Raw genomic sequence first — 26,033 nt, 5'->3', positions numbered from 1 at the left:
CCTACCTTTTAATTGAACTTAGTCTCAGAGGTCCTTGTAGCTTGGCTTACATTGGAAGGAGTTTATGTAAATCTGAGATGAAAGTTCTAAATGTGACTAATTGGAATTTTGAAAAGACTTGCTGTAGTGTCACTTAAACAAGAAAAATATTTATCCTTTGTGAGCCACTGGATTGTTCTCTGAGAAAATGTTTGAGTATATGATGGTAGGAAGGCTCTTTCATTACCAGTACTAATCCAGTTTCTTCTGTCATGTGTGCCGTGGTCCTCTTTGCTTAGAAGTGAGTTTATTTAACTTAGATTTATGTTGGGTTTCTTAAAGAAGACTTTGGGGGCCAGATCAAGGCAATTTAGGGCCTTAGGCACATCATGATTTGGAGGGGCCCCTATGACCTTCTCCCTCCTAGGCTGCTTTTTTGGTGTGGCCAGTCCTCATACCAGGAGTATGAGAGCAGGGGGACCTAGTCACCTTCCAGAGATGGGCCTCTCTTCTCATTCCCTGGAGATACTGGGTTGGCGGCAGCAGCAGGGTCCCCATCCTATGTTCGTAACTATTATTGCTGGGGCGACTTTTTGGGTGGATCAGGCCTGGTACTGTTTTCTTTACTTGCCACAGAAGCCTCCCGTCAGGTTCTGCTGGGGTGCCGAGTCTTGGTGTTAATGCTTTGGTGCTATTGTTTGTCTGCAGACTTGAGGAAACGTTAGTGCATCCATTATATTAGGGTCATGTGTTTAAGCCTTTCTTTGTAACTGTTAGATTGAAGGCAAGTTTCTAGCCTAAACTTTCATTTAAAGAAGAACTCCAGGAGGCAATAGTATATAGTGCCTATGCTTTAATCCAGCCCTGATCATATCCATATAAAGTGTTAGAGAATCTGTACAGTATTACATACTTTCAGGTGAATATAAAGGAGCATTAATTCCAATCACTGAATGGTATTGAGTGAACACACAGAAATGTGCACTTACATGATCGCTTGCTTGTTGATAGCAAGTACTATTCTATATAAAATAATGGGATTAGAAGAATCTTAATTTTCCCCCACAGAATCTCTTCGCGTTGGCTGGAGATGAGGAGCCTGAAGTACGCAAAAATGTGTGTCGGGCTTTGGTGATGCTGCTAGAAGTTCGAATGGATCGCCTGCTTCCTCATATGATTAATATAGTTGAGGTAAATTTTGTTTCCTAAATTGCATGCACAAAAAATACTTTAAAGTAATAGTTATAACAAATGGTGTGTGGTGTGCTGTGTGTAATGCAACTTTCGCATATTTATATCTTTCATTATTCTTGAAGGATAGGCTGTTTTTGGCAACTGTGAAGATATCTTCTGGTTGACTGGCTGATTTGTATATGTGACACTTGGTCCAAATGATATACTTTACTGACCTTAACTTAATTGAGGGGAGAATTCATTCCAAACTGAATTAAATAAGCCAAGAGTGTGCGTGTTTTGAAGGGGCGCATCTAAATGAATGGAGTGCTGGCGGACTATTTCACATAGATAACTCTGGAAAAACGGAACTCCTCCATAGATTAACAATATCTGAACATTTTGTAAAAAGGTGTCTGGGGAGGAGACTCTAGCAGAACCAGGTCCATCATTGGCATTGAGAGATTCACTGCCACCAATGCAGCAACACTTCGTAAGAGCAACTGCTGCTTGTGAACAACATTTTTCCCTGGGAATACTTTCCCTACCATGAATTCTCCACTTGCTAACAGCAACATAGCAACTGCACAAGAGCTACTAGCCGTCACCCTCAGCTCCCAGCTAAAAGCTCTCCAGCACATCATCAGAGATCTACAACCTATCCTGAAAGATGATCCTTCACTCTCACAGATCGTGGGAGACAGACTAGTCCTCGCTTACAGACAGCCCCTCAACCTGAAGTAAATACTTACCAGCAACCACAGACCATACAACAAAAACACTAACCAAGGAACCTATCCTTGCAACAAAGCCTAATGCCAACTCTGTCCACATATTTATTCAAATGACACCATCATAGGACCTAATCACATTAGCCATGCCATTGGGGTCGTTCACCTGCACATCTACCAATGTGATATATGCCATCATGTGCCAGCAATACCCCTCTGCCATGTACATTAGCCAAACCGAACAGTCTCTACGCAAAAGAATAAATGGACACATCTGACATCGGGAATCATAACGTTCAAAAACCAGTAGGAGAACTCTTAAACCTCTCTGGTCACTCAGTAACAGACTTAAAGATGGCAATTTTGCAATAGAAAAGCTTCAAAAACAGACTCTAACGAGAAACTGCTGAGCTTGAATTAATATGCAAACTAGATTCTATTAACTTGGGTCTGAATAGAGACTGGGAATGGCTGGGTCATTACACACATTAAATCTGTTTCCCCATGTTAAGTATCCTCACACCTTGTCAGCTGTCTAAAATGGACCATCTTGATTATCAGTACAAAGTTTTTCTTCTTCTGCTGATAATACCTCATCTTAATTAATTAGCCTCTTACAGTTGGTATGGCTACTTCCACCTTTTCATGTTCTCTATATATATTTCTTACTATATGTTCCATTGTATCCATCTGATGAAGTGGGCTGTAGCTCACGAAAACTAATGCTCAAATAAATTTCTTAGTCTCTAAGGTGCCACAAGTACTCCTGTTCTTTTTGTGGCTACAGACTAACACGGTTGCTACTCTGAAACCCGTCATTTTGTGACATTGTGATATCACAACCTCCTCTTATTAGCGTCATTTTTTTGTGTGGCAAAAACAGACAAAATGCCAAGACGTCTCTCACTGAAAGAAAAAGTACAGATTATCCCAGACTATCAAATTTCAGGGACTACTCAAAACCAAGTCCCAGTCAAGCGGGAGTTACTCAAATCAGTTGTTTGCAGAATGTGGAAGCTTTTGGCCAAGTACGAAGATGGACAGTCAGATAGCTGATGTAAGCACGGATTTGAAGGAAAAGCCCCTGATGTTGACCAGCCTTTCTTTATGTGGCTCAAGGAGAAGAGGGCACAGGGAGCACTGCTTGCTGGACCCACAATCAAGGAAAAAACCCTTCAGCTTGCTGCTTCACTTGGACTGAATGATTTTAAGGCTTGTGACAATTGGTTTACCAGATGGAAGAAACTCTTCAATGTCTCTTACAGAAAAGAGCCTGGCAAAAAAAAAAACAGTTGGCAGACAAACCAACAGCTGAGCAGTGGCAGTGTGAAAAAGTCCTCCTATTCTTGAAAATTTTCCCCTGGCTGATATCTACAATGCTGACAAAACAGGGCGTTGCCTGAAAGGGCTCTGTGACAAGACAAGTAGGAAAAAATTGAAAAGCTAGAAGGAGAGAGAGCTTCAAAGGACAGGATAACTGCATATCTGTGCCAAAATAGATGGTAGTGACAAATGCCTGCTGTTCATGATCAGGAAGTCAAAACAACCCACATGCTTTCCGAAAGATTTCAGTAAACTACCCCTCAGTTATCAGTTCAGGAAATGCCTGGATGACAGGTTTTCATCAACTGGCTAAAAAAGGTGGGATTGTACACTTCATGTGCAGAGCTGTAAGAGATGCCTCTTTCTGGATACTTGCTTCATAAACCCTGTTGGTTCTCTCAAACATTCAGCTCAAATTCTTACCCCAACACTACATCTTTTGATTAAAACATATATAGCTCGTGTCATTATTGTTGCTCTTGATGTGGACCCCAGTGCAGATATTCAGACAGTCCTGAAAACTGTAAATTTACAGTTTGTGTTGCTGAGATGTAAAGCTAACAAAAATTTCCAGCTGTTTCAGGAAAGGCCAATTTGTTGTGCCAGTGGAAAGTGTGCTCATTGAAGATATTGAAGGGTTTGAAGACCCCCGAATGATGTTCTGTTTCCAATCAACAAGGAAAAAAGAGGACTTGATAGCTGCTGTGGTTGTGAATGAGGATTTGCTGAATTCTGCAACTTCTGCACGGCCTGAGAAATGAGCTTGTGTTGTCTAAACATATCATAATCAAGAGTGAGGATGATTTTGATGAAGTTCCACCTCTGTCAGACTCCAGGCTGTTGAAGGCTTTGAACACGTCAGCACTTTTCAGAGGAAGGGTCTGTAGATCTCTTTGGGATGTTGAATCCTGTCTTCAAAACAAAATTGTGACTGAGAATCGGAGCAAATTAACAGAATTCTTTTACACAAAATGAACCTGTTTTATCCATTCTTAATTTAGAAGTTGATACTCTGTAAATAGAATACGCTTTTTGATGTGGAATTATAATACTGTAATACTTTAGGTTATTTATTTGCTTAGTAGATGCCCTTATCCAGGACGACTTACAGTGCCTACAAAGTATTAGTTAAGTCGGAGTTCAAAAAATGTTTATAAGTGAGAGCAAGAGGTTGTTATGGTTTATTTTTATGTTTTAAGAACAAATATCAAACTTATTTTTATAACATTAATTCAATGTTATAAAACCAACGCTTTCTTGATACAATATGGTGGTAGGCTACAAATGCAAAACAGAGCATATGTTTAAAATGTACAGTATACTAATGAAATACTGTAGCAATAATAAACATACATCACATTGTTACAATTATAGATAGCTACATAAAACAGCTACAGCATATATTAGAAGAAGTAGGCTGCGTTTGGTCAGATGATACCCCCCATAACAGCTGCTTAGGAGCAACATAGCAGAAGAGCACTGATACGTTGTTACTGACGAGGGTCTTCTGTACTGAAAATGCCATATACATTGATGAGGCCCCCAAGAGGAAGTCTACACATCGTATTGATGGTATACTTTCTCCCTGTTATCAAGCAGAGATGCTTTTTTGAGGTCTGATCAGTGCCACTGATGCCCCTATGGGGTTCTCCTACCAACTCACATTGGCCCATCAAGACTGGTATTGGTCCAGACAACAACCTGAGTCATTTGTACTACACAATATGCTGCCAGGGCCCTCTTAAGGATATTAGGGTCTGCCTTCATAAACATCAAGAAGCACGTGGTCTCAAGGAAGAGAGAGAGGGCTTTGTCCCCAGTGGCATTCCTGGCCAGACCAGCCACACCAGACCATCAAGTAGATGATTCAGGGACTGAGCAACATCAACATCCTTTCTTGCAGCCTAACTATCTTTCCTAGTCATTGCCGCATGAAGCTATATCCTTTGCATAGGTACTGGCAGCAGACCATGTTAAGTGTTTCAGGAGCTCCTGATGTGGATCATCGAGACTCTGGAAATCGAGCATTGTCATCTCAGAAATCCCATAAACTGTTCATCATCCTGTCAGCTTCTAGTCTAGCCAGGATCGTCCTCCCCATTAAGAAGGGACTGCTAGACCCAGCTAAAGCCCTGTAGCAGATGCCAGTCTCTATTAATACCAATTATGAAATGAGTCATAAATAGTTGGGAGTTACTCCTTTTGGGGTTTGAGTACTTCTGCACTTACTCCAACCCAGGCTCCTTAGTCATATTGGCCATTGAAGAAGAATTTAGATAAAACAGAAGTGCCCAAAAGACAACAGACCCCAGATGCCTCTATTTAGAAGGAAGTTGTACTTCTCGGTTTCTGTACAGCTGTACGTGACTTATTGCCAGGACATGTTGGCTGAGTTTGCCCTTCTAACATGGGGTCAGGGTGATGACCTTCCTCATGAAAGCAGAGAGGCGCATAAGGACATAATAAAGAGAGGCCAATTGGGCAATGGACACCTGAAACCATGGCCAAATCTGTCACCGCAGAAGCCATAATGTGCAGAACATTGTGCTCCAAGTATCGGGTATTCTGAGAGTTGCAGACCACAACTGAGGACTTTTCCTGTTAAGTAAGCGGACAGCCTGCTTTACAGTCACTGATGGACTTGAAAGCTACCTTGTGGTGTCTAGAGAGTCACTTTTTCTGTCCCCAGCCACAGCTGAGACCTTGTACATAGTCTTATCATCCTGGACAAATGGAGTATCACACCAAAAAAGCACCTAAGATGCAACAGTGTTGCCAGCTTTCTTCTGCCTCAGCAATACTTGCTGCTCCTTTGACATGGCAGGAGAATTGACAAAAACATCAGAATCAGTCTTGAGAATACCACCTTTTGAAAGCTGCTTCTTCCATTCCATGGGTGTGGTTTTCCTTGACATGAGATATTTGAGTGTTCAGTGGTCGTCCAGTGCTGTCCCATTCAGTTCCACTTTACCCCTTCCCTGTCCCTCTTCAGGGACCCTTCTCAAGAGAACCCATTACAAAATGTGGAGGTCTTGTTCCTTTGCTTTGTCTTCCTCAGGAGTACTGGGAAAGAGGCTGTTTTTTTCTGGCATTTCTTCATTCTGAAGAACGAAAGTGGAGTGGTCTTTGTCCTATCCTAGACCTGATGAGACTGAACAAATTTTTATATGCCATCCTCAACATGAAACAGTTAACATTGCCTCTTTCTCCAAGCTCAAGACTGGCTCTCAGCTTTCTGTTTGCAGGATGTATATTTCCCCATATTCAGCCATTCACCGAGCCCACAGAAAGTATCCACAATTCATAATGGGGCCCAACCATTACCAATACAGGTTTCTGCCCTTTGGACTTTTAATGGCTCCTAAAATAGTCTGGTTGGCAGTATTGGTAGTGCATTTAAGGAAAAAGGACATCTGTCTACCCATACCTGGATGACTGGTTGATACCAGCATTAGACAAATGGCCTTAAAGAGCCTTTCCTTGTGAACTGTGATAAACCAGTAGCTGAAAGCCCATGCTGCAGCATATGTGGGGCAGTTGGACCAAGTATTCCACCATCTGTGCAGCTCTCTGACAACCAAATGAGATTGTTGCATGCAGTTTACCTGTAGAGCAAAGGTTACTGGTTGAGTTAGCTCTATTACAATGGTTTTGGAGTCTTGGAGTCATTATCCTTACCATAATGACACCAAATGGCTGTAATTCGTAAAGTCAAAATAATTGAGAATGTGAAAACTGTGTGGTAACTGACCACAAATCCAGTAATTGAACCTGGTGATCATTCTGAACAAAAAGAGCTCAACCATGCTTGTAGCTGTTTCCAATGCTTCACACTGACTCAACAGACGTAAGCTTCAGAGTAACAATTCTGAAATCTTAGTCTCTCTCGCGCGCCCACTCACAGATGATAGTTTATAGGATTTTTGATTCCAGATAGACAAGAGACTGCCTGCCAGAGGACAGGTTCTGATGTGGTACATGTGTATCTGGGACTCTTTGGCTATATGTCGGTAAGCAGGTATAAGATGCTGCTTGCCACATCTCATTGTTGGACCTCACAGCTGTGACTGAGGTCCATATGCTCCTCATCCAGACATGTGCATCACAGTCCCACTTCAAATTCTACAGTAGCTCACTTGGTTGCTAGACCTAGTAAACTTGAGAAGAGGGGCAGAGTTCTCAGCCCCTTCCCTGGGGATGACATTTGTTAGACACATTAGGATCTGACTATGACACCCTCAGATGCAGGGCATGTGGACTCAGGATGACTTGGCCCTCACCTTTGAGAGATTCATGTGTATTCATCAGTCTAGCCTGTATAGAGTTCCTGCCTATTTTTTTCAGAACTCCACAGTACAATTCCTGGTGGACATTGTTTTTGGCCAAGTTGTTGATCATCCTCTTTCTGACAAAGTCTTCAAGTTCTGGAAATGGTGCCATCAACATGGGGTGACCCCATTGGTGCTCCCCATCTCCCAGGATTCAGCTATATAACCTAGCAGACTTCCTGAGCAGAAATGTGGTAACCACCCGCAAATGTTCACTGTTTGAAGTTCATCCGAGACCCAGTACTCATGGAAGTGGAACTCCCACCATAGACTTAGTCACCACAGAGGACAATAAGTATGGATCTCTACCAGACACCTTCCTCCTTCAGTGGTCTTGATGACTTTGATATGCTTTCCCTCCAGTTTCCTTGATCCTCAGAATATTATCCAAGATCAGATGGAACAAGAAGTTGATCATGATACTCCCATACTGGCTGAGACATTTTTGACTGTTGGACCTATTATAAATGTTCACGAGGCCTTCCATATATCTTCTGGCCAACACAGAGATGAAATCTCAAACCTCTGTCAGATACTGTACCAAGAGCCACAAATGCTGCACCTGGCTGCTTGGATATTTGCTGACTGAGCAACACTGATGTAGACTACTCCCTACAAGTTCAGAAAATGTTTTTATATAAAGCAGGAAACCTTCCACCAGGAAGATGTACATATCAGAACAACAAAACTTCAGTGTGGGTAATCTAGAATAGTATTCATCCAATGGAGGTGATACTGTCCAATGATACTGTCATGTTCCTGAATCACATGGCATTAGCATTTAACTCCCTTAAGGTTCATCTTGCCACAGTATCAGTGTCACACTCCAGTACATTTGTACTCTGGTCTTCTGACACCCTGTGACATCAAGATTCCTCCAACGGCCTACTTTTACTCACCCTGCAGCCAGGGACCTGTCTTCCATGTGGAGCTTTGATATCCTCCTTCTAGAGCCTGTGGAGCTTCTCTTGGGATTGCTGTTGGAATGTGCAGTATACTACTTTACTTTACGTTTCTTGTGGTCATTACCTCAGCATAGAAGTCAGTGAGCTCCAAACTCTTATGATCTGACTGCCTTCACATTGTCCGTGTGGAAGGTTGTGTGAGAGGAAACCACACCCCACCCTAGGTGGAATTCTGAAACCACTTTGACCCAGTCCATCACAATACCAGTCTTCTCTCCTGGCATCAAGTGCTACTACGTGAAGAAGCTGAATTCTTTGGATGCTTTCAGACCTTGCCCTATACCTTTTATGGGACTATATCTTTCAGGTGCTCTTGTCTCTTCTCTGACCATGTTTGCTGAAACACAAGGTCATACCATCTCACTGAAGATAATTTCAAAGTTAATCATTTTCAAAGTGCCTCCAGACTAAGTAGTAGTAGATACCCATCATGTGCCCCTAGAGAACATTTATCCAAATGTGTGGATCCACATGGGCAATGCTCAAAGGAGAAAATGTGACTTTGCAAAATTGTGAACAGTGAGATGATTTTATGTAGGGTGCTTATTGATAGACAGCGGCAACATAAAAATCAAACTTATATTTGCATCCGAAAGCTATAAAATATATGCGACCATCATGATCCCTTCAGATAGAGGGTTCTATAATTGTGGTCTGGCTGCCAAGGAAGTTCTTGACTTGAGTCCTAAGTCTCGTTCTGAGTACACTATTACTTCTGTGAAACAGTTTTCTTGGGGGCCTCAGTTGCAAGTAGTGGTGTGTAATACCTTCATGTATCTCATAGCACAGTAGGGCCAGTATGGCTGCTACAACACCAATTTATTCTATTGCTATGAAATAGTCTTCATTCACATTTCTTTACAGCGTGTGCACTTGGGTGCACAGCTGTGTCTTATCTTTTAAAATACTTGTTGATTATAACATTGGTAATTCCATCTTTGAGGATGGTTTTTTCTTATGCTCTCCGCAGAGTCCAATTCACTTCCCAGGCCTTAGTTCTTGAGATCTTCTTTAGGCTATGTCGCTGGCCAGCTAGTTCTTCTCATTTCCTTGGCTCCAAACTGGACTCAAGCTCTGGCTCCTTAACCAGCTACCACCTAGCGCAGTGTAGGGAGCATGTACTGTGATCCAAGTAACTCCCACTTGTGGAGAAAACTGGAGCGTAAGAGATAGTGGCAAGGAGAATCAAAACAAAGTGTCAAGTACCTGGCTATGGCAAATCGGCAGATGCTGCCTTCTTTTGAAAAAAAATTCAGATTACATAACTGCAGTTGTAGTCAGATCCCTGACTGTTGACATCATCTTAGAGCTGTAGTTTTCAAATTGGGTGTAGACCAAGGCAGAGAATGGCATTGGTTTACTCAGCATTCACATTTTGAAGATTATCATTGCAACTGAAGGGCTAAAAACAGATTTGTTTTAATGAAAGCTGAGATTCTGGAGCGCAGCTCTATGGAAAGAGCATAACATCCATGGCAAGTTCTGTAGCTGTGGAATGAGCAGGACGCTTATGATGTACTCCCTTCTGCTCATGTGTTGGAGATGGACTGTGGCATACTGAAGCAACTGGAATTTTTTTTAAGGCCTTACTTATTCCAGGTATATGGTATGGTAAACAAGTGGATTTTCTTGTTTTTTCTAAATTGGAATATGGTTTCACGTATAAGGACCAGCATGAAAGGATGCAAAGATTGTAGAACTTAAAGGAGTCTTGAGGGAGAGGTTTGAATGAACATAGCACTTCTGCATTACAAGTGGTATAACAATGGTGTGAACAGTATGCAAGAGGCGGTGTGTTTTGGCTTAAAGCAATTATTATGGGGTATTAAGTTTTATAGGACCCTCACTGATTTGAGACATGGTCTTTCGAAGCTCTTGCTGGCAATAAGATTATCATTTTCACTATATATCTTTACTGTATTCCCTCTTACGTACTTGTTGATTATGGGATTTGATCATATTATTTTAAAAGTATTTCATGCTTCTTAGTTAAGATTATGAAAGGAAGAAGGGATTTTAAGGTACTAAAAGTAATATAAAAACACCCGCATCTATACATTTGTGGAGCTTCACCTTCCAGTTGCTGGTGGAGGAGAGATTTCTCTTCTCTCCTCTCTCCCCTCCAACCCCCAAAAGGGGGGGGGGGTCGAGCTGTTAAAAATTCCGAAATGTTTGGCCCAAGCCTCAGGTTTAGCAAGCATTGAAAGGTGACTGACAAGTGAAGGACTTAACACTGTACATGGGTTAAGATTTTTAAGTACAGGCTACAGTCAAAGTGGCAGTCTGTTGCAGCTGTATATACTATCCAAAAAGGCACCTTTTTTAAATAAATAAATAAATCAATAAAAAATTGATCATTTGTAATGGCAGACTGCAATTGTAAACTACTAACACATGTAGTAATTTAACTTAGAATTCTATTAAAGTATCCAAAGAAACCCAAGTGAATAAAGTAATGATTTATCTCTGTATTGTGTAGTACATGCTTCAGAGGACCCAGGACCAAGATGAAAACGTGGCTTTGGAGGCGTGCGAGTTTTGGCTGACTTTGGCTGAGCAGCCAATTTGTAAAGATGTACTATGTCGGCATCTTACTAAGTAAGTTAACTTTCAAACAAGCAGAGTGAAGCATATTCTACTGAGAAACTATAAGGATTGTAAATAGTCCTCTCGTTCTTGAATTCTGACTTAAATCTGTTCTGTAAAATGGTTTACAAAGTGCTTAGGAGAAATTCCAGATATCATCTGGTGGTTCTAGTTGCTTGTGTTTTTGTGTAGTCTACAAATGATGAATTCAAGTATTGAAAGCTGTTTTGTATGTAGAGATGGAGGTAGCTGAGTGAATAAATGTCCACATAATAATTGGGCATGCCTCTCTACAAAGAACAGGGTGTGTTGATTGATTTTTAAAACATTTGAGGTTTTTTAAAAAAAAATGTAAATCAGATGGAGGCTCTTCAAAAGCTACTCTAATTTTTATTTCAACTTTAGCTTTTTTTTAACAAAAAGCATTTATAACTTAGTTCATTTATAAATTTTAAAATGCCATAGTTGGTAATGTATCTTATTAGAATCTCACAAAACACGGGCGAAAAACAAAATACTGAAATTTAAGGTTCTGATCTGGCAGTTACTCCAGCAGTATATAATCACATGAAGAGACCCACTGATTTCCTTAAGAGTTAAGCATATGCATAAATGTTGCATGATCAGGGGCTAAAATTGTAACTTGATTAAACTTTTTTCCTTGTGGAATGAAATTAGTCACTTAAATAAAATTCTTTCAGTGTTAGTAATGAAATATTTACACTTCTAATATATTACTAAAGTGGTTGTGAAATTTTTATACACACAGGGCTAAAATTTCCAAAACGTTAGGCTTCTAAACCTGTATTTTCAAGAACATCTACGTGACTTCAGAGCACAAATCCTGATGGAGTATAGCCGGGCCAAAGCTTTTTAAAATTTATTTATTTACTACTTTATTTTAATTTTGGAAATTCCATATAAAGGAAGCTTGGTCTAGGCTGCAAATATTGTATCAGCTGTCTTCCTGTCACTTTTTTTGGGGGAGGTGAAGGGGAGTTGTTCTCACACTGATTAGTGAGGCTTACCTTTTTTCATTATAGATGAGCACTTTAAATGTGAGAATTCTTAGTAGACAGAAATTTTATGTTAAAGAAGACATTTGGCTGAGTATTAGGAAACTAATAAAAAAAAGGCCAAAACATCTACTTTACTTCCTTCCTTCCCACTCTATATTCCTAAATTACTAAACAAACTAGCAATGTGTATGTGAACTGACCTTTTTTTTTTAAATAAGGTCTGTTTTAAAAATCTTTTAAATAAGAGTTCTGTTAACTCAAAAGTTTTATCCAGTCTGCTAAAGAACATTGGTTTAACCATTGCATTTTGAAGTACTTTTGTTTTTCTTGTCTTCACATCACTTCTGTGTTTTTGAGTGCATCTTAAAGTGTTGACGGTTAATACTGACTTTTTTAAAGTTGCAATGCAAATGTAGGCTTGATTCAGATAATACATTCAGTAGCTGTAAACAGTGAATACGAAGTTTTTTTTTAACTACAAATTTACTTTTAACATTTGGGTCTTCCTTGCAATGTTGTGCACTTCAGCATTTTGTTCGGCAGTTAGCCCTCTTTATTGGAGGAAAATTTGAGAAAATAATTCCGTCAGGATTTGAAAATCCTAGAGCTATAATAAGTTAAACAGTGGGCAAGGTTGGTGTACTATTTCCTTAGACAAGCCTAGAAAACTATGTGAAAACTCCGCTAATTCTGTCTGTGAAATGAACTAATTACTGTGGTGCCTAGCACCCTTTCCCACCTTAGCTCCTCAAAGACTTTTTTTTTTTTTCCTGTAATATTACTTACTGTATATAGCTTCAGGTACTCATCATCAACATACCATGGTAATGATGCTCAAGAAATGCTGATACATACCTAAACACCAATTTGTTTATGTATTTTTCTCTGTTAAACTGATTTGGGTTTATTTGGGTAGGGGAAGTTATTACCAGCACAATTTTAATTTGTTGTGAAGGTGATGTGCTAATAGGAAGCCTGTATATTAAGTCTAACATTCATTTTCAGTCACAAACCATATATAGGGACTGATTCTACCATTGATTTACATTGACTTCAACAATAGTCAGATCTAGCGTGTACTATTTTTATGGATTGGGTTGCTGTCTAATTGGTTTGATTTTACAATTTACTTGAAGAAACTTGCTAGAGAGGAGTCATATCCATACATTTAAAAGGAAATTTTTGGCAAAGCTGTGATCAGTAAGCATTCGTGAAGTTCTTCAAGTAGTGTCAATATGGGTGCTCCACTTCAGGATCTGTGTGCGCCCGATTGAAGATTTGCCTCATTAGTATCAGCAGAGCTGATCCTACGCCCTAGATATCCTTGTGATCTAGGGGTGGGGTGGGACAGACCCACCACCACTCTAGCTCCTCCTTAATGGCCTGTGGCCTGAGATGGCATGTTGTGTTGTCCTTAGCCATGCAGCTTGCTACCTCTTTTTTTGGTCTCTTATTCTTTTATTTTTTTTCTGTTATTTAACAGTTTGTGCTTATCAGGGGTTGGGTTCCCCCACTTTTTTTCCTTGCCTGATCAGGGCCTTTGTTTTTTCTCAGGCAACAATCTGCAGCCTCGAGTAATAGGTTATGCCCAAGACATTGGGCTCCAAACCCTGTGGCATGTCTGATAGGTCTCTTCCCCTCAATGACGAACACTCGAGTGGCTTCTGTTTGGGGGAGAGACTTACATCTTCCAAATGTAACAGCTGCTTAGGATTTAAAAGTAGATCTAAAAAAATGAAGGGAAGATTTGTTAAAATGGCTCTTGATGGAACATCTTAAGAGCTGTGGGGTCCAAGTCACATCTTGTACATCAGATTTGGTTTCACAGAGATCCCTAGCAGCTGTCACTGCCGCTGTGGTAAGCAGTGACCCGGGAGACTCCTCAGAACTGTCCAGATCATCAAAAAAGAGATCCCATTTCCTAGGATGGGATAAGAGAAAGCAAAAAGTCACCCTTTTGGTTTGGATTGTGAGAGGCTTCATGTACCAACAAGGGTATTGCTGAACTCCTATCTCCTCTGGTACCAAGACCCTGGCACTAGCTAGAAATCCACCCCATGTTCCTAGAAGCCATCTGTTAAGCTACAGCAGCACCTAAGTTAGTCCCAGACCCAGTGCTTCCAAAGCACAAGGGCTCTTAAGGTTAAGCAGATATATTCATCAGCCACATCTTCTACGGGCAACAATGAAGGCGCACAGATTGTTCTTTGGTTCCATTTCCAGGACCATCCAGCATTCTAACTCCTGAAGATTTATCTTGAGTCCCTAGTACCATCCAAGCTCCATTTCCACGAGGCTCTTTGGATCCTGGAAGAAACTGAGCCTATATTGTGCAGGGAATATCACTTAGTATGAACTTGCTTCCTGTTGGCCTCCATCCCTCAAGGAGCACCCTGAGGAAGAAACCCCTTGGAGGACATAAACTTGGCAAACCCGGCAAGGAGATCCTTGGGATCCTACCCCCTTCCCTTATGCCTCACCTCAGTGGACTAGTTGAGGCAGGAGCTACAATTCCTCCTAAAACTGGGGGCGATCAAACCTGTTCCATTGGACTTTGTTGAAAGGGTTCTATTTTGGATACTTCCCCATCCATGAGAGAAACGGAGGATGGAGACCAATTCTGGCCTTCAGAACTCTGAACACCTTCATCCACTGTCAATGATTGAAATGGTAACCCTAGCAGTGATAAATCCCTCTTTCACCCAAGTGATTGGTTTGTCTGTCTTGACCTTTAGGGTAGTATTTTCCATATAGCCATGCACCCTTTCACAGGCACTTTTTGTATTTTGTGGTGGGTGAGGACTGCTATCAGTATCATGCCCTACTCTTTGGCCTCTCCGCTGCTCTGACATCTTTACTAAAGTCCTCTTGGCTGTTGCAGCCCATCTTCATCAGATGGGAATAACAGTCTTTTCCTATCTGAACGATTGTCCTGAAAGTTGCTCAGTTCTCAAGGTACTGGCAGCAACCAGCAAGGCCCTATCTCATTCTGCTCCTTTATCTCTGCCTCAGTGTGGAAAAGTCTCTGCACTCTCACCTACTCAATGTGTAGATTTCATCAGAGCCACTTTGGACTTCCTCACTGCCAGTGCATACTTAGCTTTGTTTCAGAATACAATAGTCTTCAAACCACAACAAGGGCTTGCCTGTAACTTCTGGGCCATATGGCAGCATATATGTTGGTGGCACCCGTGGGAAGAATACATTTTCAGGGTCTCTAAGCCTGCCTGAGAACCTGTCTACACCTGCAAAAAACACAGTCCATCCAAGTAGGTGTTCATATCTTGAAGAGTCTCAGTTCTCTAAAGTGGTGGAAGGATCTTCCAAAGGTATGCACGGGGAGTTGTGTTCTTGTAGCCTCCTCTCACAAGGATCATCACTACAGATGCTACCTTGATAGGCTGCAGCACACTTTCAAAAACTAACAGCACAGGACAGATGAACAGTTCGTGATGCTTGCTGGTACTTACTACCCTACATCAGGGGCCACCCAGTCAGAATAATACATTGCTGCTCTGTTGTCCAGCACTGTATCGACAAGGAGGTGAGAGATCCCAGCTTTATGCACTGAATCCGTAAGATCAGGGAATTGGGGCTTATCACACCACATACCGATCTCATTGGTTTATCTGCCAGGACTGCAAAACACAGTGGTGGACTCTCTCAATGGGCATTTTTGCCTCAATGAGTAGGAGCTGAACAATGAAGTATTCCAATGGATGTGTCTTTCCTGGGGTCATTTGAAGATGGCTCTCTTTTTAGCACACTATTTGATGCAATGTTCAAGGGGGGAGGGCATGGCTGCAACTTGACAGGAAATGCCCTGGTTATCTCTTGGCCTCATGTAGTACTGTATGGTTTATATCCTGAAGCCTTTGTTACTCAAGGTCCCAAACAAACAGAAACAGGAGAAATTAGTAACCATCCTCATAACACCATTATAGCTGAAACAGTTGTGGTTCCCAGAGCTGATTTTGTATGTCTTGACTGGCATTGGCTCTCTTCACACAGGAGTCGGGAACCATCACCCAAATTAACCTATCTGTGCTTCACCTCAAGACTTGACTGTTAAATGGCTCTCTGGTGCAGAACAAAAATACTTCCTGGAGGTACAAACAGTACTGCATAATGTTGGAAAACCAGTGGAAAAGAAAACTGTACCTGCTGAAGTGGAAATACTTACAGGGTTGGTGCAGCAACTAATCTAATACCTCCTCAAGTCTTGCCTGACACACCTGCTAAATTTAAAAATCACAGGATTATTGCTGAGCTCCATTAAGATGGTTTGAGTGCCTGCTCATGTTGATTCCATTCTAGATGTGTTCGTGCCCATGTATGCAGCCACCAGAGCTTTTGGCTTAGTTACCTGTAGGGCCAGCCGTGACACCCTCTAGAATGCCACGGTATATCAGGCGCTGCCGGCTCATGCCTCTTAGTTCCTTCTTACCGCCCGTGGTGGCAAGTTGGAGCACCTCTCTTGCATGACGAGAGCTAGCAGTTTTCTTCCCTTAGACTTTGTGCCTTTGGGCCTCTTGTACGTTCTTGATAGTGTTAAGTAGTTACTTGTTAGTTAATAGTTAGGGTCCCAGTGGGGACTTTGTACCAGAGCAAGGCATGCTCCAGACTCCTGGGTTTAAGCTGTGCTTGGACTCCAACAGGCCTATGCCTGTGAGTGACCCCCATAAAAGCTGCCTTAAGTGCTTGGGGGGAGTCATGCGTGAAGGAGCATTGCCGGATCTGCAAAAACTTTTGGCCCTGCACTCAAAAAGAGAAGGATATTTGCCTCAGGGTTCTACTGATGGAGTTGGCCTTCCACCTGGCTTCTGAGCCTTCTATACAGGCTGCACTGAGTGCCTCGGCCTCCGTGCGTAGTGCACCGCCGGCACTGGCCTCTTCCTGACACAGTTTGCCGTCACTGAAAGAGAGGACTAAGAAGCACTCTCCTCCATCCCATCCATCTCAAAATGGGCCAAGAAAAATACTTTGTGCTGGCCAAAGGTTTCAAGTACCTTTATGCTCACCCACATCTGCCTCACTGGTTGTGTCTATGGCCAATGAAATAGACAAGCAGGTCCTCACTGCCTCTGCTCCCAAGAATAAAGAAGCCAAAAAGCTCTACTTGACAGGAAAACTTATTTAACAGCTAACCTCCAATTCCAGGTGGCGAATCATCAGGCCTTGCTGGGCTGATATAATTTTAATCTTTGGGACACACTTCAAAAGTTCCGGGATTTTTTTCTTTGGGGTCAGGCTCAGGAGTTTGGCAGCCTGGTAAAGGAAGGTACCATGGTACCCAGATGTTCCCTGCAAATGGCATGGCACTTGGCAGCAAGATTGGTGCCACTGGCTGTAGTCATGCAACACAGCTCTTGGCTGCAGATCGCAGGTCTCTCGCAGGAGATTCAGGGCCTCCCCTTTGATGGAGTTGGGTTCTTCTCCGATCAAGTGGACACCAGGCTACAAGGTTGAAGGACACTTAGGCTACCCGTTGCTCATTGGGCATGCATACCTCGCGCTATGTCACAAAGCCATTCTAGCAGGGCTGGTGCTACCATTTAGGTGACCTAGGCAATGGCCTAGGGTGCCAGAATTTTTGGGGGGCGCTATTTTGGCGGAGGGGCGGCACATGGGTCCGGAGGACCTACCGCAGTGATACCAGCGGGTGGTCCACTGCTGTGAAGGTCCGGCGGAGCTGCCGCAGTCATGTCGGTGGATGGTGCGCTGGTCTAAAGGCTCCGGCGGACCTACTGCAGTCATGCTGGCGGCAGGTCCCACCGGAGCCTTTAGACTAGTGCACCGTCCACCATCGTGACTGCGGCAGCTCCACCGGACTCGTGGGGGGCGGCGAAACGGCCGTCCGCCTAGGGCGTCAGAAACCCTGGTGCTGCTCCTGCATTCTGGCCTCTACGTCATCGAGGCCTTGGCAAACCCAGCAGGGATCTACAAAGAGAGAGGATATTGGGTTTAGCCGTCGCTGCCCTTCTTCCTCTTGCTCACCAGCCCAGCCCGGGCCCACTAAGCACCCAGGGGGCCCAAAGCGATATTCTTGAGGGTGTGCTCAAGAACAACGCTCCAGTCATCTGGTTGGATCCTGCTCATCCTTTCCTCAACTGCCTTTCTCCGTACTGCTCGGCCTGATCACAGGTTACTGTGTTAGACTGCTGGGTCTTGGACATAGTAGCTCAAGGCTATACTCTGCAGTTTGTGGATACCCTTCCTTCCCACCCACCCTGCTTTCCTGTCCCTCTTCAGGGACCCCTCTCATGAACATCTTCTGGTTCAGGAGGTCGTCAAGCTCCTGCAATTGAGGACTGTGGAAGCAGTTCCTCAGAACATGGAAGGCAGAGGATTCTGACCTCCATTATCCCCTCTCTGGATCTGGGGGACTGGTACACTGCTCTTGACTTAAGGGCGCTTACTTCCATGTCCCCATATTCCCAGGACACAGACGTTTCCTGCGTATCATAGTGACCAGGCGCCATTTCCAGTTCATGGCACTGCCCTTTGACCTGTCCTCGGCCCCTAGGGTGTTCACAAAATGCATAGTGCCAGTGGCGGCTTACCTCAGACATCAGGGTGGGTGGGAGGTCCTGATCTTTCTGTATCTTGACGACTGGCTCATCAAGGGCAGGTATCCGAAGCAGGTGCAAAGAAAAGTCCACATAAACTTTATACACTGAACCAGCATTAATCGGAGTGGTTCTTGACTCCATGCGAGCCAGGGCTTTCCTTCTGGAAGTACGCTTTCAGGCTATGTCAGATCTCATTGCCCACGTGAGGCATCCAATCACCCTGGCCCGCATATGGCTGCGGTTGATGGGCCACATGGCAGCATGCATGTATGTGATCATCACACCTGGCTTTTTCCGCAGCCCCTGCAGACATGGTTGGCAATGGTCTGTGTTCCCAGCAGGCACCCCTTGGACTGAGTGGTCATGGTACTGAGCCATGTCTTCTCATCCATGTATTGGTGGCTAGACCCCAAGTCAGTGCTGCAGGGAGTTCCCTTTGTGTCCCTGTTACTGTTGCTCACTGTGGTCTCGGACACATCGGACCTGGGCTGAGAGGGCCCACCTGGGCAAGCTCAAAACCCAGGGCCACTGGCTGCAGCACGATCTAACCCTTCTTATCAATGTCAGGGAGCTCAAGGTGTTGCACCTGGCCTGTCTGGCATTCTTGCCCCACCTGAAAGGCAAGGTGTTGCAGGTCCTCATGGACAATATGGCCTCAGTGTATTACATCAGGTTGTTGGCCCTATGTCGGGAGGCACTCAGTCTCTGGGATTTTTGCATGTGACATTCTATCCATCTGGTGGCCACTCACCTACCTGGAATCAAGAATGTCCTGGCAGATCACCTCATCAGGACCTTCTCATTTTGCCATGAATGGTCCCTCCATCCGGAGCTGGTCAGCCTGATCTTCCGAAGGTGGGGGATTCCCCAGGTGGACCTGTTTGTGTCCAGATGGAGGAGGAAATGCCACGTATTCTGTTCCCTGCACGGCAGAGACAAGGGATCCCGGTCAGATGCCTTCCTGATTCTGTGGTCAGGAAAGCTGATGTATGCCTTTCTGATGGTACCATGTATCCACATGGTCCTGCTTAAAGGCAAAGCAAGACAAAGCGTCTGTCATCCTCATAGCCCCAGCGTGGCTTCGATAGCACTGGTTCGGCATGCTGCTGAGTCTTTCGGTGGCTGACCCGTGCAGTTACCTCTCCGGATGGATCTGCTGTCCCAGAACTACAGCAATCTGCTACACCTGAACCTGGTGTTGCCGCACCTGGCAGCGTGGTTAAGTACAGTTGAATGGGAGTGCTTAGCTGCAGTACAACAGGTCCTGCTGGGTAGCAGGAAGTCTTCCACCAGGGCTACGTGTGTGGCAAAGTGGAAGTACTTCACATGTTGGGCCTCAGAAAAGCACATTCGTCCAGAGGAAGCCTCACTGCAAGACATCCTGGACTATTTGTTGCATCTTAAGCTCCAGGGCTTGCCGTTGTCTTCATTCAAGGTACACCTGACAGCCATTTCAGCAGGTGGCTCTTCACCCATCCCATGACGGTGCAGTTCCTGAAAGGTCTAGGATGCCTGTACCCACGCATCTGGGACCTGGTCCCCTCCGTGGGACCTGCATCTTGTGCTTTTGAAGCTTGTAGCTTCCTGCTCCATTCTGCCTCTCTCCTGGAAGGTGTCATTGGTTGCTATAACTTTGTCCTGGTGGGTGTCCGAGATCAGGGTGCTGATGTCTAAGCTGCCTTATATGATCTTCTACAAGGACAAAGTCCAGCTGTGTCTGCATCTGGCTTTTTTTGTCCAAGGTCGTTACCCAGTTCCACACTGGCCGAGATGTTTACTTACCAGTCCTCTGTCCAAAGTCTCATGCATCAGATGAGTGCATGTTGCGTATTCTGGACATCAAACGGGCATTGACCTTCTACGCTGACAGAACATGGCCGTTCCGTAAGTCAGTGCAATTGTTCATTGCTGTTGCAGACCGGATGAAGGGTTGTCCGGTGTCAGCCCAGAGAATCTCATCTTGGATCACTGCCTGCATCCGCTATTGCTATGAGCTGGCGAAGGTGCTCCCGCTGGCAATCATGATGGCTCATTCTACTAGAGCACAGACGTCTTTGGTGGCCTTTCTGGTGCAGATGCCAATTCAAGAAATTTGTTGGGCCACCACTTGCTCATCCCTTCATATGTTCGCATTGCACTCTGCGCTGACCCAGCAGGCTTGAGATGGTGCTGACTTTGGCAGAGCTGTGCTACAAGCTGCATGACAGTGAAATCCGAGCCTGTCTCCATTGGTACTACTTGAGTCACCTAGAATGGAATCAACATGAGCAAGGACTCAAAGAAAAATGGTTATTTACCTTTTGTAACTGTTCTTCGAGATATGTTGCTCATGTCCATTGCATTACCTGCCCTCCTGTCCCTCTTGTTGGGAGTTGTCGGCAAGAAAAAACTTTAGAGCCAGCCCTACGTGTGCCACCAAGGAAAGAATCTCTGGGTGTGCGCGTGGGTGCACGCACACCTAGAATGGAACGGACATGAGCAGCACATCTCGAAGAAACAGTTAAGAGAGATAGGTAACTGTTTTTTCTCTTAGCTGCCATCACAGTCATCTATCTATTGCCCTTTTCTGGGGTGGGATTTGGCAGGGCTGCCAGGCCTCCAGCAGGGGGCCTCTGGACCTAGTTCACCCTATCACAAGGCCTGCTTGGGTTTTACTCTGAGAGAAGAGCAGCAAAACGTATTCAAAAGGGGTTGAGAGTGGCCAAAAGTAGAGGGCATACAAATTCTTCATATTCTAGTGCCTGAAATACGAAACACGCATAGCCAGAAAAAATATACTCCACCCTGCAGTAGTGCTAAGCTTCCACTGATGCATCGGCAATTGGCTACATGTAATTGTACACATTTCGGCAAACAGATCCAGATGTCTGTATAAGGTTTATTAAAGGTTTTTTTTCCAATCTTTTCCCTCTTGTCAAATTGAGGTATGTTATATGGATGTATAACTTAGTCCACAATGCTCCTGAGGAAAGCCACATTTGAACCTATAGGATACTTTTTCTTTCATTTGTCCAATATCTTGTTCTTGTTAGCCTACACCTCAGCCAGGAGTGTAGGGGAACTATGACTTAATGGCTGACCCACCATACACAGTATTCTATCTCAGTAATGTGACACTATATCTGCACCCTCAACTCCTAGCTTAATCAGGAAATTCACCTGCTGGCATCTTATCCCAGGCCTTGCTTTTCAAAAGGAGCAGTGAGTCTCCATACACTGGACATAAGAACAGCTCTCAACTCTTTACTTTGACAGGCCCAAGTCCTATATGATGACATCCTGATTACAAAATGAATGAAAGAGCATCTGATTTCTGCCAGGGACTGGAAGTCCATCATAACCTGTTTTAAAGCTTTGGGTATTCGTCCCTGAACTAGGATGATTGCCTGTTCCACCAGGGCCCAGTCTACCTCTGTAGCCCTACTGAAAAACACACCTGTCTCAGACATACGCAAAGCGGCCACCTAGTCTTCGGTAGGCATGCTTTCCCAGCACTGTGCTATCATTCCTGCTTCTGGAGCGGATGAGGCTTTTGTTGATGGTGATTTACTGTCCATACTGAATCTGTGTCTTCAGCACCATCCTCCATAATTGAGATATTGCTCTGGAGTCTCTTGAAGTGAAGCACCCAAAGGAGCTCTACTTGTACAGTAACTGGAGTGCTTTTGGGATGTGTGTCCCCTTATGCCCTCGTTCCTCAGTCTTCTCTCTGGACTTCTGCGGTTGAGAAGGAACTGGAGTGGTGCAGGAGTGCCTAGAGGGCAGGTGCAGACCTTTGGATAGTACTGATGAACATGTCTGATCAAGAGTGTATGGGGATGCAAACATCCTGAAGTAGAGCACTTACCGGGACACCCTTCTCGAGCTGAGCTAAGTAACCTTTCCATTCATTGTAACAATAGTTCTGAAACAGTTTTTCACAGTCGATTAGGATTGCAGTAAAGCTGCACTAATAAGAAAAGAGGAATGGAAGAGAGCAGTATAGATTAGTAAGTGGTTTTATACTCAGTGCCTGGGAGGGCTAATGCAGGTGACGTTATGCACACCCCAGCCAGTTAGGGATCTTTGTGTCATATTCTTTACAGTAGTGAAGCTGGGCCCAAATCTTGAGCTAGGATCATTAAAACTGTATCCCTCTCTGCAGAGCTATGTTGTCATTGTTTAAGGTCAAGTTGTTTTGGTGGGTACAGTGGGTTGGATTAGTGATGAGGTGGTTGTGGTTTTGGTTTCATTTTGGAAAGATGCGTGGGAGAGTCCTTGACTAAGGAGGAGTGGAGTGACTAACATGTTGAGTGGTTATATGAGTAGGGACCGCAGGATGGCTAGGACAAGTGGGTGCCATCTTAGTGCTTTTCCATCTGTCCTAAGGGTTAAGTGAAACAACATGTACAGCACATGATGGGAGCTTGAGTCTCCATTCAGAGGATTTGGACTGTACCGAGAAGCACTCCGGAGCATTAATTTTATGATGTTGAAAATGTTCCAACTTTCAGTTAAGACATGATTTTATCGAATGTATAACATGATTAAAACTAAATTGTTAGATTTTCCTCAATTATTCAATACATTAACTTGACTTAAATTAGAAATTTTTTAACATGCAGTCAAAATTTTATAAATCAGAAACTTTCAAAGCTAGATGCCTGTACCTCAGAAAATCAGACTCCTTTTTTTATTGAGGAGCTTGACTTCAGGGGTAGGTTTGGAAAATTTTAGCCTATTGATCAATATAAACCAGTTTCTAAAAACAATTTGGCTCAGGAAATTGAAAATTGACAATTGTCTGAATTATGCGTTTTTTTTAACACATACATATTAAAACCTTTCTTTGTAGGTTGATACCTGTGTTAGTAAACGGTATGAAGTACTCAGAAATAGATATTATTCTGCTGAAGGTGAGCAACAATTTCACTTTACTTCTCAAAGCATGTATTCATTTGACTATTAACTTCTAAATTACTGTGCTAGGGCGGATTCTACCTAGCAGAAATAGCTTGTACAGTATGGAATATAGCTAAGAAGTTGCACTCATTAATCCATTCTACCACAGAACTAGAATTATTATTGCACAATACAAAGGATTTCTCTACCTCCTTTGTTCATGTTTCTGAAAGAATGCTAGACAAGAATGCAGGAATAATTAGTGGCCCTTTTGGTCAGGTGGCCAGCCCTGAGGTGGCTATGAATCTGAAGAAGTTGTCATAGTTTTCCCGACCATATTACCCACTATATTTGTTCTGTCTTTAAAATATCTCCGGCAAGATGGCTGTACTGTTTCCCAAGCTGATGGTATAATAACTTGCAAGCATGCTTAATGTTTCATTTTTAACAGGGGGATGTTGAAGAAGATGAAGCTATTCCAGATAGTGAACAGGACATAAGGCCTCGTTTTCATCGTTCACGAACAGTGGCTCAGCAGCATGAAGAAGATGGTATTGAGGAAGATGACGACGATGATGATGAGCTTGATGATGATGATACTATTTCTGACTGGAATTTAAGTAAGTCAAATGACTATGTTAAGTAGTGTAAAATCTACAGCTCATGTAATTCAGAATCCTTCTTTTCTGACTCCTTGTGTGTTTTAGTGCATTGAACAGAAGTGCTGAGATTTTTAATTTTGGGATAGCTCTGTTCACATTCTTGAAATCCTTTGATTGCTTGGGAGTCCTTTCTGTTGCTTAAAAAGAATCCCTGCTTTATAGCTAAATTCACGTTTGTAACTAGTGTATGTTTACCTCAATTGGTCAGTATGGGAAATGGATCCATTGGTTGTTTCTGCTCAGATTAATGAAGACTTTCCAGTTTTACCCTTTTCCTCACTTAGTGGAAAACAAGTGAATTTTAGTTCCAGAAAGTCTTACAACACCACAAACTATGGCTGATGTGCTGAACGTGACAAGGCATTAAGTAACTTTTTAGTGCTTTAATCTTTTATATTTAAGGCCCTGAGAAAAGCACAGATTTTTTTTATTATTAAATTCTCCAGCAGTGTCATGGGTAAATGTGTGTTCAGGAAATATGTATGCTGCAGAGTCCCCCACCTCCCAAAGAGTTGTGAATTTTTCCATCAGCAGGACTTCTGCCTCCCTTCTGAGGTGCTGGGTGGTTAGTTGGGCTGATCTCGTCCTATCCCATGGAATTGGGGTGGAGGATGGGCTGGGGGTGTATGTCTTGCTGATGGACAGGGTAACAAAAGCCACCTGGATGAACAGCAAGAGCCAGCTCAGCAAGTAAATGAATCATTTGGTGCTAGCTGACCTGGGCCCAGGGCAGGGATCAGGGCCTCAGCTCCAGTCCAGGCTGGTTTACTGCTTCTTTGGCTGGCGGGGGGAAAGGGAGCAATGCTGAAGTGACTAGAAGCCCTGCCCCACCCCGCAGCGTCCATGTAGGGCCAGGGGAGATGTCTCAGCTTCTCATCAGCTGATGCTGTGACTGGGATCCATTCCAGTCTCTCTCCTTCCTTATACCCTTTCTCATGTTTCAAGTAGCATTGGTGCTGGTCCCGAAGGGGGAATGGATCTTGGTCTTAGCTCCTTGCAGGCTGGCACTGCAGTCTCTCCCAAGTCTTTTGGGGCCACTGTGGGCAAGGCTAGGACTCATAATTGGCATGTCAGTGCCACCCCTCTGCCCCTGCTAGCCAGCCAGAAACTGCGTCAGTGGTCTGGGCCAGGGATTTGCAAACCTTTTTTTTTTAAACCCGTGCAGCTGCAGTAGGCACCAGAGCCCACTATTAACGCTTCGTGAGGAAAATTATTAATTTTATTATCTAAATATAAACTAGAATGCTGTAATAAACAATGTACCTTTAATTTTAATGTTAACGATTGTAATGATAGAAATCCCTAGCAATATGCACTCAAAAAATGCTTCAAGACCTTTGAAATGAAACAGTTTTAGTAAAATACTTTAAAAAAGTTGAGCAAAATGTGGTGTTCAAACAGGAAAAGCAGTTTTGTATAAAACTGAACAATAAGCAACTCAATGTTAACAAAATTGTTGGAACACATTGTGCTGTTTGATTTTAAAACCAAAATATTGTCCAGCTTTGAACACTGTATTGTGTTTTCAATATTTTTAAGGTAAAATCTAAACTATTGTGCTGTGTAAGTAAAGACTCAACCCTATTCTCTACTAATTAGAAAAGAATCATATTGTAAATAAAAATATAAAATAACTTACAGACCAGGAGTATTCCTAATGGGATGGATGTGCTTGCTTCTCCTTGCACAGTTTTTCCGTGTGGGAACATATGTTAATGAGGGTCAACCTGATATCTTCTGTTTTCAGCCAGCTCAAGGTGCAGACAGTGGATAGCTATGGTCTGTGTGCTGAGAGGGATGTTGCTCAGGATGGA

At 43.4% G+C, this 26,033-nt stretch overlaps 1 protein-coding gene across 8 annotated transcripts in view; it reads left to right on the top strand.

Moving 5' to 3' along the window:
* Positions 1-26,033, top strand: part of TNPO1 (transportin 1) — a 179,205-nt gene that overhangs the window by 79,352 nt on the left and 73,820 nt on the right. For all 8 annotated transcript variants that reach the window (XR_012656094.1, XM_032771660.2, XM_032771656.2 and 5 more), the window contains exons 8-11: positions 1,048-1,170; positions 10,979-11,097; positions 23,511-23,571; positions 24,009-24,177. Coding sequence is in view for 7 of the 8 variants with exons in the window: in XM_032771660.2 (XP_032627551.1) it covers positions 1,048-1,170; positions 10,979-11,097; positions 23,511-23,571; positions 24,009-24,177 (472 nt within the window). In the remaining variant the exon portion in view is untranslated. The remainder of the gene's footprint in view (positions 1-1,047; positions 1,171-10,978; positions 11,098-23,510; positions 23,572-24,008; positions 24,178-26,033) is intronic.

The sequence above is a fragment of the Chelonoidis abingdonii genome, chromosome 6 (assembly GCF_003597395.2).
Source record: "Chelonoidis abingdonii isolate Lonesome George chromosome 6, CheloAbing_2.0, whole genome shotgun sequence".
NCBI classification, from domain to species: Eukaryota; Metazoa; Chordata; order Testudines; family Testudinidae; genus Chelonoidis; species Chelonoidis abingdonii.
This window is presented reverse-complemented; position numbering and strand designations above follow the sequence as displayed.